The 15,486-nt window shown below is 46.2% G+C and overlaps 1 protein-coding gene across 2 annotated transcripts in view; it reads left to right on the plus strand.

The window, feature by feature from the left end:
• Positions 1-15,486, plus strand: part of LOC140206187 (dynein axonemal assembly factor 10-like) — a 42,546-nt gene that overhangs the window by 15,170 nt on the left and 11,890 nt on the right. For both annotated transcript variants that reach the window (XM_072274477.1, XM_072274476.1), the window contains exons 3-6: positions 3,773-3,903; positions 5,236-5,337; positions 6,744-6,859; positions 14,602-14,736. In XM_072274477.1, coding sequence (XP_072130578.1) covers positions 3,773-3,903; positions 5,236-5,337; positions 6,744-6,859; positions 14,602-14,736 — 484 coding nt within the window. The remainder of the gene's footprint in view (positions 1-3,772; positions 3,904-5,235; positions 5,338-6,743; positions 6,860-14,601; positions 14,737-15,486) is intronic.

Below are 15,486 nucleotides of genomic sequence, written 5' to 3' on the forward strand. Positions count from 1 at the left end.
TCCACTTTCCCTCTCAGACCCAGTCTCCTGCCTTTTCCCTGTATCCCTTCATGCCCTGACCAATCAAGAAGCTATCAATCTCTGCCTTAAATATACCCAATGACTTGGCCTCCACTGCCATTTGTTTGTCTGTTTTTGGCTCATACCCCTGTAAAACATTAAACGGACGTTTTAACAATTTACCTGTCCAAATATATTTTAACTGTTCTCACTGGAGTTCAGAAAAATGAGAAGGGATGATATTGAAACCTACCAAATATTGAAAGGCCTAGAGAGAGTGTTTGGGTGGTGTGGTGGAGATGTAAGGCACTCTCTCTTTCTGCCTGCCTGCAGGTCAGCCCTGGGCAAGGTGTAGCACCTGCTTACCCCACCCCCCCCCACCCAACCCCCGGTCAGGGTCACGTGAAGCCTTGGGAGCAGATGGTGCATATCACATGTCCTGGTTATGTGACCACTGACACCAAGAAGTCAATCTCTGAAGGGCATTGATAATGACTAGGGTCACCCGTCTTGTAAAGACACTGCCCAGAAAAAGACAATGGCAAACCACTTTGGTAGAGAAATTTGCCAAGAACAGTCATGGTCATGGAAAGACCACAATCACCCACATCCTACGACATGGCACATAATGATGATGACAAAACAGGGAGGATGTTTCCAATATTTCAACATTCAAAGTGGATTTATTATCCAAGTACCATATACAACCCTGAGATTCATTTTCTTGCAGGCATACACAGTAAATCTGAGAAACACAATAGAATCTATGAAACACTACACCCAGTGGGAGTGGGGGAGTCTAGGACCAGAGCACACAACCTCAGAAAAGAAGGATCTCCCTTTAGAACAGAGATGAGGAGGAATTTGTTTGGTCTGAGGATGGCAAATCTGTAGAACCTTTTGCCACAGGCGGCTGTGGAGGCCAAGTCACTGGATATATTTAAAGCGGAGGTTGATAGGCTGTTGATAGTCAGGGCGTCACAAGGTTACGGAGTAAAGGCAGGAGAATGGGGTTGAGAGGGAAAATAAATCAACCATGATGGAATGGTGGAGAAGACTAGATGGGCTGAATGGCCTAATTCTGCTCCTATGTCTTCTGGTCTAATTATGCCCATCTCCACCACTTCCTTCTGTACCACCATCTATATAAAAAAAGCCCCTCAAATTCCCCTTAAACGTTTTGCCTTTCTGCTCTGGTATTAGACTGCCCTGCGCTGGGTACCCATGCCCCTCTATGACGTGTGGCACAGTAGCATTGTGGTCCATGCAGCACCTGTCAGCACCAGCAATCACCTATTGGGATTCAATTCCCGCCGCTGTCTGTAAGTCCTCCCTGTGAGGAGGACCTCTGGGTGCTCCAGTTTCCTCCCATATTCCAAAGATGTATAGGTTAGGGTTAATAAATTGTGGGTGCCAGAAGCATGGCGGTAATTGCGGGCGCTCCCAGCACATCCCCAGACCGTGCTGGTCGTTGACGCAAAGCCATGCATTGCACTGTACATTTTGATGTTTCAATGTCATCATCACCACCACCATCATCATCACCATCATCATCATCGTCATCATCATCCTCATCATCATCCTCATCATCACCATCATCATCATCATCATCCTCATCATCACCATCCTCCTCATCATCACCATCTTCACCCTCATCATTATGAGCCTTGTCAAATGACGTTGGCGATCATGGTCTTTGACCAGGATTGTTCTTGGCAAATTTTACAACAGAAGTGGTTTGCCATCGCCACCTTCTGGGCAGTGTCTTTACAAGCAGGTGACCCCAGTCATTATCAATACTCTTCAGAGATTGTCTGCCTGGTATCAGTGGTCACATAACCAGGACTTGTGATGTGCACCAGCTGCTCATACGACCATCCACCACCTGCTCCCATGGCTTCACGTGACCCTGATCAGGGGGCTAAGCAGGTGCTACACCTTGCCCAAGGTGACCTGCAGGCTAGCAGAGGGAAGGAGCAACTTACACCTCCTTTGGTAGAGACATAGCTCCAGCCCGCCTCCTGGTTTTGAAACACAGTCGCTATAAAATAGTATTCCCCCCACCCCGGAGGTTTTCATGTTTTATTGTTTTACAACATTGAACCAATTCACAGTGGATTTAATTTGCCTTTTTTGACACTGATGAACAGAAACAAACTCATTCATGTCAAAGTAAAAACAGATCTCTACAAAATGATCTAAATTACAAATATAAAACACAAAATAACTGATTGTATGTGTATTCTCACATCAAATCATCACTGGTGCAGCCAATTGGTTTTAGAAGTCATATAATTAGTTAAATGGAGATCTGTTTTTGGAGACCTGTGTCCAAGGTGCTTCAGATGATTGTTGTAAAAATACACCTGTATCTGAAAGGTCTAACAGCTGGTGAGTCAGTATCCTGGCAAAAACTGCACCATGAAGTCAAAAGAAAACTCCAAGCAACTCCACAAAAAGGTTATTGAAAAGCACGTCAGGAGATGGATACAAGGAAATTTCCAAGCCACTGAATATCCCTTGGAGTACAGTTAAGTCAATCATCAGGAAATGGAAAGAATATGGCACAGCTGTAAATCTGCCTAGAGCAGGCTGTCCTCAAAAACTGAGTGACCGTGCAAGAAGGGGACTAGTGATGGAGGCCACCAAGAGACCTATGACAACTCTGGAGGAGTTACAAACTTCAATGGCTGAGATGGGAGAGACTGCACATACAGCAGCTGTTGCCTGGATGTTTCACCAGTCACAGCTTTATGGGAGAGTGGCAAAAAGAAAGCCTCTATTGAAAAAATTCACATGAAATCTTGGCTAGAGTTTGCCAGAAGGCATGTGGGAGACTCCGAAGTCAGCTGGAAGAAGGTTCTATGGTCTGATGAAACCAGAATTGATCTCTGGCCATCAGACTAAACGCTATATTTGGTGTAAGCTAAACACCACACATCATCAAACACACACCATCTCTGCCGTGAAGCATGGTGGTGATTCAATCATTCTGTGGGGATGCTTCACTGCAGCAGGCCCTGGAAGGCTTGTGAAGGTAAAGGGTAAAATGAATGCAGCAAAATACAGGGAAATCCTGGAGGAAAACGTGATGCAGTCTGCAAGAGAACTGTGACTTGGGAGAAGATTTGTTTTCCAGCAAGACAACGACCCCAAGCAAAAAGCCAAAGCTACACAGGAATGGCTTAAAAACAAAGTTAATGTCCTGGAGTGGCCAAGTCAGAGTCTAGACCTCAATTCAATTGAGAATTTGTGGCTGGACTTGAAAAGGGCTGTTCACTCACAATCCCCATGCAGTCTGACAAAGCTTGAGTAGTTTAGTAAAGAAGACTGGGGGAGAAATTGCAGTGTCCAGATTTGCAAAGCTGATAAAGACCTATCCTCAAGGCTGTCAAAGGTGCTTCTACTAAATACTGACTTGAACGGGGTGAATACTTGTGCAATCGTTTATTTTTGTAATTAGATCACTTTTTTTAGGTCTGTTTTCACTTTGTCATGAAACAGTCTTTTTCTGTTGATCAGTGTCAAATAAAGCAAAATTAAATCCACTGTGATTCAATGTTGTAAAACAATAAAACATGAAAACTTTTAAGGGGTCGGGGGGGTTGAATACTTTTTATAGGCACTGTACATGTGACAAAGAGAGTTAATCTAACCTAGGTCCCCCTCAGCTTCCTTTGCTCCAGGGTTAACAATCTTGGTTTGCATGGCCTTTCCTTATAATTCAAGTCCTGATCACATCCTGCTGAATTATTTCTGTGCCATCCCACAGGAATCTGGAAGCACCTGAGGCCCCTCTCTACATGGCTAAAGCACATCGAGAAATTATCAACTGTATTGATGGTGTAGGGGGGCTGGGAATTGGTCAGGGAGCCCCGGAAATTGTCACCGGAAGCAGGGATGGTGAGTACTCCAAATCGAATTGGTTTAGTATTGTCACGCATACCGCGATACAGTGAAAAACTTTTGTTTGCGTGCAACCCAATATAAAAAGAAAGAAGAATGCTGAAGATAGTGTTACACCAACACAAGTTATTCTGCAGATGCTAGAAGTCCAAAGCAACACACAAAATACTGGAGGAGCTCAGCAGGTCAGGAAACTAATAAAGAGTCTCAGCCCAAACATTGGTACTGTATTCTTCTCCATAGATGCTACCCGACCTGCAGAGTTGCTCCAGCATTTTGTGTGCGTTGGAGCGATGGAGGAAGCACAGGCAGACAGACGAAGGGCAAGAGCCTCGCCAAGGAGATCAAGCTGTCATATTTAGCATTTGAGTAAATAGACTGAGACATGACAAAATTACATTGGAAATACTCTGCTGGTCAGTCCACATGTGTCCTGCACGTGCCCCTTACTTAGTAAATTTATTGATTTATTTATGTATTATATATTTATTTATTAGTTTATTGATTGAGATATAATGTGGAACAGGCCCTTCTGTGAACTGTGCTGCCCAGCAATCCCTCCGATTGCCCCATGACTTTCACTGACGTCCAGTCGAACCTGTGCCCCTCTCGATCTTCATGGGTGGGGAGTGAAAATAAATCAGCCATGCCCCAGACTCAATGGGCTGAATGGCCTAATTCTGCTGCTATGTCTTATTGGAGCAGAGGAAGTTGAGAAAGCACAGATGGAACTCGACGTCATTATGAGGAGCATAGATGTCACCATATACAACCCTGCAATTAATTTTTTCTGGACACTCACAGCAATACAAAGAAACAAAATAATAATAAATAAGCAATAAATATTGAGAATGTGAGATGAAGTGTCCTTGAAAGTGAGCCCGTAGGTTGTGGGAACAGGTCAGTGTTGGGGTGAGTGAAGTTATCCCCTCTGGTTCAGGAGCCCAATGGTTGAGAGGCAGTAACTGTTTCTGAACCTGGTGGCGTGAGCCAAGAGGCTCTGTACCTTCTACCTGATGGGGGGGTGGGGGGCAGCGGCAAGAAGAGAGCATGGCACCTGGGAGGATCAGGCAGTGTCGAGCACGCTGGCTGAGTGGATGGTGAGCGGACGGACTGTACGAGTATCCAGAGGGGCGTTTGAAACACCACAGCAGAGAAGGCTGTAGACCAGGTGCCGATGGAAGGGTCCCGCAGACCACGTGCGCGCAGAGAGCTGGAAGGCCTGTTGTGCGCTGCGGGGTTTAGTGAGGAGTGAGGTTGGTGGGGAGAGGCCAGGCGGGGAATTCTGAGCCTGTTGAAATTGCTCAGTGGTGTCCGTCACCTTTGCAGGGTCGGTCAGGGTGTGGGACTCTCGGCAGAAGGACCTTCCTGTGGCCAACATGGAGCCAGCAGAGGGGTTCAACAGGAGGGACTGCTGGACTGTCACTTTTGGTAAGATGTTCCACATCGAATGTCGTGTACACACACGCGTGGATGCACACACATATACACACACACACATACGTACACACACATGCAGACGCATACATACATGCGCACACGTGCACACACACACACACACACACACACGCAGGTGCACACTCATGCACCCATCTCTAATACATATGTGCATGTGCCCCAGTGTACACTCACACACATCTCACATCCTGTACACACATCCCCATGAACACACCCATGTATACACAAACATACCTCCCACACTCTATCAAAAACCTCCACTCTCCTCTCCCTCTCTCCCACTAACTGCCCCTTCTCCCCCAACACAATCACACACCTCTCCCCAAATCGCCCCTCTCCTCTCTCACCAACCCAATCATGCCCCTCTCCCAAATCCCCCTGCATCTCACCAACCCCTCTTTCCTCTCTCTCCCCCTCTCCCCTAACCTAATCACTCCCTCTTCCCAACTCCCCCCAACCAACCACCTCTCCCCTTCCCCCTCCCTTTCCCCTCATCCTCCTCCCCTTCCCCTCTTCCCCCTCCTCTTCCCCTCCCTTCCCCTCCCTTCCCCTGTTTAACCCTCCCTTCCCCTGCTCCCTCTCCCTTTCTCCTTCCACTCCCTTGCCCCTCTTCCCCTCCCTTTCTCCTCCTCCCCTTTCCCCATACTCCTCCCCTTTCCCCTCATACCCCTCCCTTTCCCCTCTTCCCCCTCTTCCCCTCCCTTTCCCCTCATCCTCCTCCCTTCCCCTCTTCCCCTCCCTTTCCCCTCATCCTCCTCTCTTCCCCTCTCCCTCCATCCCTTTCCCCTCTTCCTCCCATCACTTTCCCCTCTTCCCCTTTCCCCTCCTCTTCCCCTCCCTTCCCCTCTTCCACCCTTCCTTTACCCTCTTCCTCATCCCTTTCCCCTCCTTATCCTTCCCTCTCTTCCCCTCCCTTTCCCTCTTCTCCCCTCCTTTCCCTCTCTTCTCCCCTCCCTTTCCCCTCTTCCCCCTCTCTTTCCCCTCTCTTATTCCTCTTCCCCCTCCCTTGTCCCTCTTCTCCCCCTCTCTTTCTCCTCTTCCCCTTCCCGTTTTCCTCTCCCTTCCCTTTCCCCTCTTCCCCCTTTCCCCTCCATCCCCTCCCTTCCCCTATTCTCCCCTACCTTCTCCCTTTTCCCTCTTCTTCCTCCTTTACCCCTCTTCCTCCCTTTTCCCTTCCCCCTCCTTTCTCCCTCTTCCACCCTCCCTTCCCCTTTTCTTCCTCCCTTTCCCCTTCCATTCTCCCTTTCCCCTCTTCTTCCTCCCTTCTTCCTCTTCCCCTTCCCTTCCCCCTCCTTCCCCTCTTCCCTCCCCTACTTTTTTACTCTCCCTCCCCCCCCCCCAACGGCGTGTTAAAAGTTTGTGTTTGATCTGTTTCTCAGGTCATACGTGTAGTCAGTGGGACCGCTGTGTTTGTGCCGGCTACGACAACGGGGACATCAAGCTGTTTGACCTGCGGAACATGGAGGTTCGATGGGAGACAAACATCAAGAGTGGTGTAAGTTTGAACTGATCCCCTGACAGGAGAAAATGCATCAAAAGTGTTGGCATTTCCGTATCTGATGTGAAATGGCAACTTCGTCCCCAGATCTGGGTTCAGTAGGCAGGTCCCACTTATGCTGAAGGCAGTTCTCAAATTTCAAAGTAGATTTATTATCAAAGTACTTACACTGTATGTCACCGTATACAACCCTGAGATTCATTTTTATGTGCGCATACTCAATATAACTCTAGAATAACAACCGTAACAAAATCAGTGAAAGACCGCACCAACTAGGGTGTTTAACCAGAGTGCAGAAGACAGCAGACTGTGCCAATATAAAAAGAAGAAATATATCGAGAATGTGAGATGAAGAGTCCTTGAAAGTGAGTCCATTGGTTGTGGGAACATTTCAATGATGGGGCCTGATGGTTGAGGGGTAATAACTGTTCCTGAACCTGGTGGTGTGGGACCTGAGGCTCATTGTGGTGAGTGAAGTTATCCACACTGGTTCAGGAGCCTGATGGTTGTGGGGTAATAACTGTTCCTGAACCTGGTGGTGTGGGACCTGAGGCTCATTGTGGTGAGTGAAGTTATCCACACTGGTTCAGGAGCCTGATGGTTGTGGGGTAATAACTGTTCCTGAACCTGGTGGTGTGGGACCTGAGGCTCATTGTGGTGAGTGAAGTTATCCACACTGGTTCAGGAGCCTGATGGTTGTGGGGTAATAACTGTTCCTGAACCTGGTGGTGTGGGACCTGAGGCTCTTGTACCTACTTCCTGATGGCAGCAGCGAGAAGAGAGCACGGCCTGGGTGGTGGGGATCTCTGATGATGGATGCTGCTTTCCTGTGACAGTGTCTCATGTAGATGTGCTCAGTAGTGGGGAAGGCTTCCCCCGTGATGGACTGGCCATATCCATTATTCTTTGTTGTATTTTCCATTCACAAGTATTGGTGTTTACAGACCAGGCTGTGATGCAGCCAGTAAGTACACTCTCCACTACACATCTGTGGAGTTAGTCAAAGCTTTATATGTCGTGCAGAATTGTCACCAACCTCCACAGGAGCAGATGCTCTGCCGTGCTTTCTTCGTACTTGCACTTACTTGATGGACCCAGGGCAGAACCTCCGAAATAGTAACATCAAGTAATGTACAGCTGCTGATCCTCTCCACTTCTGGTCCTCCAGTGAGAACTAACTCATGGACCTCTGGTTTCCATCTCCTGAAGTTTTGGGAAGTAGCTGGTATTGGTATTGGTTTTTTACCGTCACATGACTCAAGATACAGTGAAAAGCTTGTCAAAGATTCAAAGTACATTTATTATCGAAGTATACTGTATACCTCCCTGAGATTCATCTTCCCACAGACAGCCAGGAAACAAAGAAACACCATGGAACCAACCTGGTGGAAGAAAAATATCAAAGATCAAGCAGAATTGTTTTGCAAAAAAATTGTGCAAACAGCAACAAAGAAGAATGAGCAAAATCACAAGATATGAAACACAAAATCAAAAGGCATATTTCAGTGCATTTTAGCTCAGTGTTCAAAGTAGCAACAAAAAAAGAGCAATCATAACTCGAACTAGAAACTAGAAAACATCATAAATGTGAATTAGGAGTCCAAATCTACAGGCTGCAGCACGTCGACGATTTCGGTCTTCCTTGGTGCTTTAGTCAGTGAGAGATGGAGTCGATGACGGGCCTGCGCCCCTTCGCCTGGCTTCCTGGCCTCAACGCCACACACTTTGGTCGCAGGCTCATGGAGTCCTCTCAGAGACAGCAAAGCACCAGGTGCCCGGTCGGCCCAAAGTCGCACCACCAGAGTGTGGATAACAGGCTGGAGTTGCTTCATGGTCCATCTTGAGGATGTTGCTTCTGGTAGCTTTGTTCTTGCATGCCATCATTACACTATGCATCGAGCTAGAACCAGGTAAATCAATAATAGAGTTGCAGAATAAAGTGTTACAGAGAAAGTGCAGTATAACAGGGCCTACACACAGAATGCTGTTACCCCATCCTCCTGCCATCTTACCAGGGATAGGGTTCCTCTTCTCACCGACCACCCCACCAGCCTCCGCATCCAGCACATAATTCCAAAACTTCCACCATCTGCCGTGCAGTCCCACCACCAAGCACATCCTTCCCTGCCCCCCCTCACTCCCTTGTCCTTTCATCCCTCTCCACTGATCTCCCACCTGGCACTTATCCTTGCAAGCGGAACAAGTGCTATACCTGCCCCGACACCTCCTCCCTCACTACCATTCAGGGCCCCAAACAGTCCTTCCAGGTGAGGTGACACTTCACCTGTGAGTCTGTTGGGGTCATATACTGTGTCTGGTGCTCCCGGTGTGGCCTCGTGTATATTGGTGAGACCTGACGTAGATTGGGAGACGGCTTCGCTGAGCATCTACGCTCCATCCGCCAGAAAAAGGGAGATCTCCCAGTGGCCATCCATTTTAATTCCACTTCCCATTCCCTTTCCGATATCTCCATCCATGGCCTCCTCCACTGTCATGATGAGTCCACACTCAGGTTGGAGTAACAACACCTTATATTCCGTTTGGGTAGCCTCCAACCTGATGGCATGAACATCGATTTCTCAAACTTCCAGTCATGCCCTCCAACCCCCCCACCTCACAATTCCCCATCCCCTTTTCCCTCTCTCACCTTATCTCCTTGCCCACCTATCACCTCCCCCTGGTACTTCTCCCCCCCCCTTTCTTTCTTCCATGGTCTTCTGTCTCCTTCACCAATCACCTTCCCAGCTCTTCACTTCATTCCTCCACATCAGGGTTTCACCTATCACCTGGCATTACTCCCCTCACCCCACCTTTCAAATCTACTGCTCATCTTTTTCTCTCCAGTCCTGCTGAAGGGTTTCAGCCGGAAACGTGGACTGTACTCTTTTCCTAGATGTTGCCCGGCCTGCTGAGCTCCACCAGCATTTTGCGTGTGTTGCTCGGACTTTCAGCATCTGCAGATTTTCTCTTGTCAGTTATAGGGCCCTTCTGGTCCAGCTAGCTTGCACCACCCAAATACTCTCATGACAAATTAACCTACTAACCCAAAGGTCAATGCAACATGAGAGGAAACTGGAACCCATGTGGCTGTAGGGAGAACACACAAGACTCCTTACAGACCCCAGTCAAACCCAGGTTGCTGGCGCAGTAGTAGCATTATGGTAACCGCTACACCACTCTGCTGCCTCAAAACAGATGTAGTGTTAAAGTTACCAAGAAGTAGACAGATAAAGAGGGAGTATGCTGATACGAGAGAGATGAAGATGTCATCGTTAGCATTTGTGTAAATAAACACATATGTGACTATAATAAGCTGGAAACACTGCTGGTCGGCCCACTTATAGTTCTGTGCAATAGAGACCTATATCAGAATCAGGTTTATCGTCACTCACATGAAGTTGCAGAACAAACTGTTACAGTTACAGAAAGTGCAGTGCAGGTAGATAGAGCCCAGTAACAGATCCTTGGTAAAAAATGAAATCAAGTCATTGGAAAGAGGTGACATAGGGTCAGCAAGGTTGATGGGTGAGTGAACTTCATTTTTTTTTCCTTTCCATTTTTTTTGAGGAATAAAGAGCATGTCTGTAGGGTTAGTACTTTGCTCTGGGTGTCAAATGTGGGAATCCTGGGAAACTTCCAGTCTCCCAGATGGCCACATCTGCACTGGGTGCACCAAGATGCAGCTCCTGAGAGACTGTGTCAGGGATCTGGAGCTGCGGCTCGATGACCTACAGCTTATCAGGGAAAGTGAGCAGGAGATAGAGAGGAGCTACAGGGAGTTAGTCACCCCAAGGCTGCAGGAGTTAGATAAGTGGGTGACAGTCAGGGAAGAGAGGGAAAGAGCTCAGATAGTAGAGAGCACCCCTGTGACCATCCCCCTCAATAATCGTTATCTCGTTTTGGATGCTGTTGAGGGGGGGGGTGACCTGTCAGAGGACAACCACAGTGATCGGGTCTCTGCACTGAGCCTGGATCTGTGGTGCAGAAGGGAAAGAGGAAGATGAGGAATGTCGTAGTCATTGGGATTCCATAGTGAGGGGAACAGACAGGAGGCTCTGTCAGCCTGATAGAGATACCCATATGTTGTGTTGCCTCCCAGGTGCCAGGGTACAGGATGTCTCAGATCGGGTGCAGAGTATCCTGAAGCAAGAGGGTGAACAGCCAGAAGTCTTGGTACATGTTGGTACCAATGGCATTGGTAAAAAAAGGGAGGAGGTCCCGAAGAGAGAATTCAGGGAGTTGGGTAGGAAGCTGAAAAGCAGGAACTCCAGGGTGGTAATCTCAGGATTGCTGCCTGTGCCACGTGCTAATGAGTGCAAAAATAACATGATCAGGCGTATTAATGTGTGGCTGAGAGACTGGTGTAAGGGGCAGGGCTTCAGATTCCTGGATCACTGGGGCCTCTTCTAGGGGAGGTACGACCTGTACAAATAGGACGGGTTACACCTGAACCCAAAGGGGTCCAATATAGCAGACAACTATCAGGGAGGGTTTAAACAAATTTGGCAGTGGGATGGGAACTGGAGTGATAGGGCTGAGGAAGGGGGAAACAGAAATAAATCAAAGATAGCGTGCAGCAGAGATTATAGAAACAACAGGCAGGAGATGAGGCTTAATCAAAGCCAGTGGCATGAGTTACAGGGTAATAGAGGCATGGTGCAGTTAAAACGGAAAGCAACAAATACTGGACTGAAAGTGTTATATTTGAATGCACACAGCATTAGGAATAAAATGGATGATCTTGAAGTCCAGCCACAGACTGGCAAGTACGGCGTTGTGACCATCTCTGAAACTCGGTTAAAGGATGGCTGCCATTGGGAGTTGAGTGTCCAGGGACATACGGTGTAGCGGAAAGATAGGTTAGTTGGCAGAGGGGGTGGTGTGGTCCTGTGTATAAGAAATAATATTAAATCATTAGAAAGGGATAATATAGGATCAGAAGGTGTAGAGTCTCTATGGGTTGAGTTAAGAAATGGCCAGGGTAAAAGGACCCTAATGGCTGTTGTATACAGGCCTCCAAACAGCAGCCGGGATGTGGATTACAAGTTACAACAGGAGATAGAAAAGGCGTGTCAGAAGGGCAATGTTATGATAATCATTGGGGATTTTAACATGAAAGTGGATTGGGAAAACCAGGTCAGTACTGGACCTCAAGAGAGAGAGTTTGTAGAATGTCTAAGGAATGGCTTTTTAGAACAGCTTGTCGTTGAGCCCACTAGAGAATCGGCTGTGCTGGATTGGGTGTTGTGCAATGATCCGGAGGTAGTAAGAGAGCTTAAGGTTAACGAACACTTAGGGAACAGTGATCACAATATGATCGAGTTCACTTTGAAATTTGAGAAGGAGAAACTAAATTCCAATGTGTCAGTATTTCTATGGAATAAAGGAAATTACAATGGCATGAGAGGGGAACTGGCCAAAGTTGACTGGAACTGGACACTAGCAGGAAGGACAGCAGAGCAGCAATGGCTGGAGTTTCTGTGAAAAATGAGGGCAGTGCAAGACCGATATATTCCAAATAAGAAGACATTTTTGAAAGGAAGAAGGACACGACCGTGGTTGACAAGTGAAGTCAGAGCCAAAGTAAAAGCAAAAGAGAGGGCATACAAGGAAGCCAAAGCTAGTGGGAAGATAGAGGAATGGGAAGCTTTTAAAAACTTGTAGAAGGAAACTAAGAATTAGGAAGGAAAAGATGAATTATGAAAGGAAGCTGACAACTAATATCAAAGAAAATATTAAAAGCTTTTTTAAGTATATAAAGGGTAAAAGAGAGTTGAGGGTAGATATAGGACCAATAGAAAATGACGCTGGAGATATTGTAATGAGAGATGCAGAGATGGCAGAGGAATTGAATGCATATTTTGCATCAGTCTTCGCAGTGGAAGACATCTGCAGTGTACTGAACATTCAAGAGTGTCAGGGAAGTGAAGTATGTGCAGTGAAAATTACAACTGAGAAGGTGCTCAGGAAGCTTAATGGTCTGAGGGTGGATAAATCTCCTGGACCTGATGGAATGCGCCCTTGGGTTCTGAAGGAAGTAGCTGGAGAGATTGTGGAGGCATTAACAATAATCTTTCAAGAAAATTGCAAATGTTACTCCACTATTTAAGAAGGGTGGGATGCAGCAGAAAGGAAACTATAGACCTGTTAACCTGACATCAGTGGTTGGGAAGCTGTTGAAATCGATTATTAGGGATGAGATTACGGAATACCTAGAGGCACATTACAAGATAGGCCAAAGCCAGCATGGTTTCCTGAAAGGAAAATCCTGCCTGACTAACCTACTGCAATTTTTTGAGGAAATTACAAGCACAGTCGATAAAGGAGATGCAGTGGATGTGATGTACTTGGATTTTCAGAAGGCCTTTAACAAGGTGCCACACATGAGGTTGCTTAACAACATAAGAACCCATGGTATTACAGGAAAGATTCTAGCATGGATAAGGCAGTGGCTGATTGGCAGAAGGCAAAGAGTGGGAATAAAGGGAACCTTTTTCAGATGGCTGCCAGTGACTAGTGGTGTTCCACAGGGGTCTGTGTTGAGACCGTCTTTTTATGTTATATGTCAATGATTTGGATGACGGAAATGATGGCTTTGTTGCAAAGTTTACAGATGATACGAAGATAAGTGGAGAGGCATGTAGTTTTGAGGAAGTAGAGAAGCTACAGAAGGACTTTGACAGATTAGGAAAATGGGCAAAAAAGTGGCAGGTGGAATAGTGTCGGGGTGTATGGTCATGCACTTTGGTAGAAGAAATGAAAGGGTAGACTATTTTCTAAGGGGAGAGAAAATTCAAAAATCTGAGGCAGAAAGCGACCTGGGATTGCTTGTGTATGATTCGCTAGAGGTTAATTTGTAGGTTGAGGAAGGCAATGTGATGATAGCGTCCAAGAGGATTTCTTCACATGCCTTGCATGTTACACGCTTGGGCGATCATGGCTTTCCACAATGACCGATCTCATGCAGCGTCAATGATATGTCGTACACTTAGATATGTTAGTTCTTTCCCATATATTTTCTTCTTTGCATTCCTCTTCCACGTTTCCTAGGCATACAGCCTTGTAATGTAAGGCATTCTATTTCTCCCTTTCTGATGACATGGCCCAGGAATTTAAGTTTCCTCTCATTTAATGTTCTCGTTAAAGATCCTTTTGTATGGGCATGTTGGAGTACTGTCTCATTAGTTACCCTATCTCTATATGATCTTTTCAGCATTCTTCTACGAAACCACATTTCTGTTGCTGCGAAGTTTCTTTGGAGTTCTGGTGTTATAGTCCATATTTTGGAAGCATACAGCAAGATTGACCAGATGTAACATTTTAGTAGCCTAAGCCTTGTTGTCATAGAAATGTATCTGTTGGTAAAAATTGGTTTTATTTTTTGGAAGTTGGTTTTGGCAATGGCAATTCTTCTTTTTATTTCTACTTCTAGCATCTTGTGATATAAAGCTACCAAGATAATTAAAGCTGGTCTTTTGTTTAATCTCTTGGTTACTGATGTGCAACTGGCAGTTGGGAGTATCCTGCTGTTTTGATATTACCATACATTTGGGTTTTTTTTACAGTTGATGGTTAGACCAAAATCTGCACTTGTTTGTACTACTTTGTCTAGGAGGATCTGTAGGTCTTCTGCAGCATTTGCTATTAGGGTGGTATTGTCTGCATATCTTATATTGTTGATGTTAACACCTACACAGTACTGTGTGATCTTGATGTTTCTGGGTTTCCATCCTCAATAGGCATGTTGCATGGAGTTTGACAAGAAAGACAGCACTTTAAATAAACTGGTAGTGACGACCCTGGAGGGGAGGATTCACATCTTCAACATGCAGGAGTTCAACGCCAACAAGGGCTTTTCCTGTCGGAGTGAGAAGGTAAGGCTTGGACTGACATAGAGAGGGGCACAACTCAGATTAACCGGAGAACACTGAAGCTGAAAAGAGTTGAGTTTTGAGAATGGGGTGTGCACACTCAGAATCAGAATCAGGTTTAATATCACTGGCATATGTTGTAAAAGAAAACTGAATTACAGTAAGTATATTATACGAGGTGTGATTAATAAGTTCGTGGCCTAAGGTAGAAGGAGTCAATTTCAGAAAACCTAGCACATATATTTTTCCAAAGTCAGCGTCTTGGACCTCCAGAAAGTGGCCCACAGCAGGGGTGATTGATAAGTTCGTGGCCTGAGGTAGAAGGGGGTGAGTTATTAACTTCAAACTTTCTGCATTATCACTCAAAGAGCTGAACTGCACGTGCATGTTACAAGAGCTGTATAACTCATCTCCATCTGCCTTCGGCCACGAATTTATCAATCACCCGCTGTGGAGCTCTCGTTCCATGCATGTGCAGTTCAACTCTTTGAGTGATAATGCAGGAAGTTTGAAGTTAGTAACTCATCTCCTTCTACCTTAGGCCACAAACTTATCAATCACCCCTGCTGTGGACCACTTCTACAAAGAAGGGATCCGTATGCTCCACGACCGCTGGACTAAGTGTGTACATGTACGAGGGGACTACATTGAAAAATAAATGTGCTAGGTTTTCTGAAATTGATTCCTTCTACCTTTAGCCACGAACTTATCAATCACCCCTCGTAAATTAGTCAAATTGAATAAGTAGTGCAA

Source organism: Mobula birostris, chromosome 12 (assembly GCF_030028105.1).
Source record: "Mobula birostris isolate sMobBir1 chromosome 12, sMobBir1.hap1, whole genome shotgun sequence".
NCBI classification, from domain to species: Eukaryota; Metazoa; Chordata; class Chondrichthyes; order Myliobatiformes; family Myliobatidae; genus Mobula; species Mobula birostris.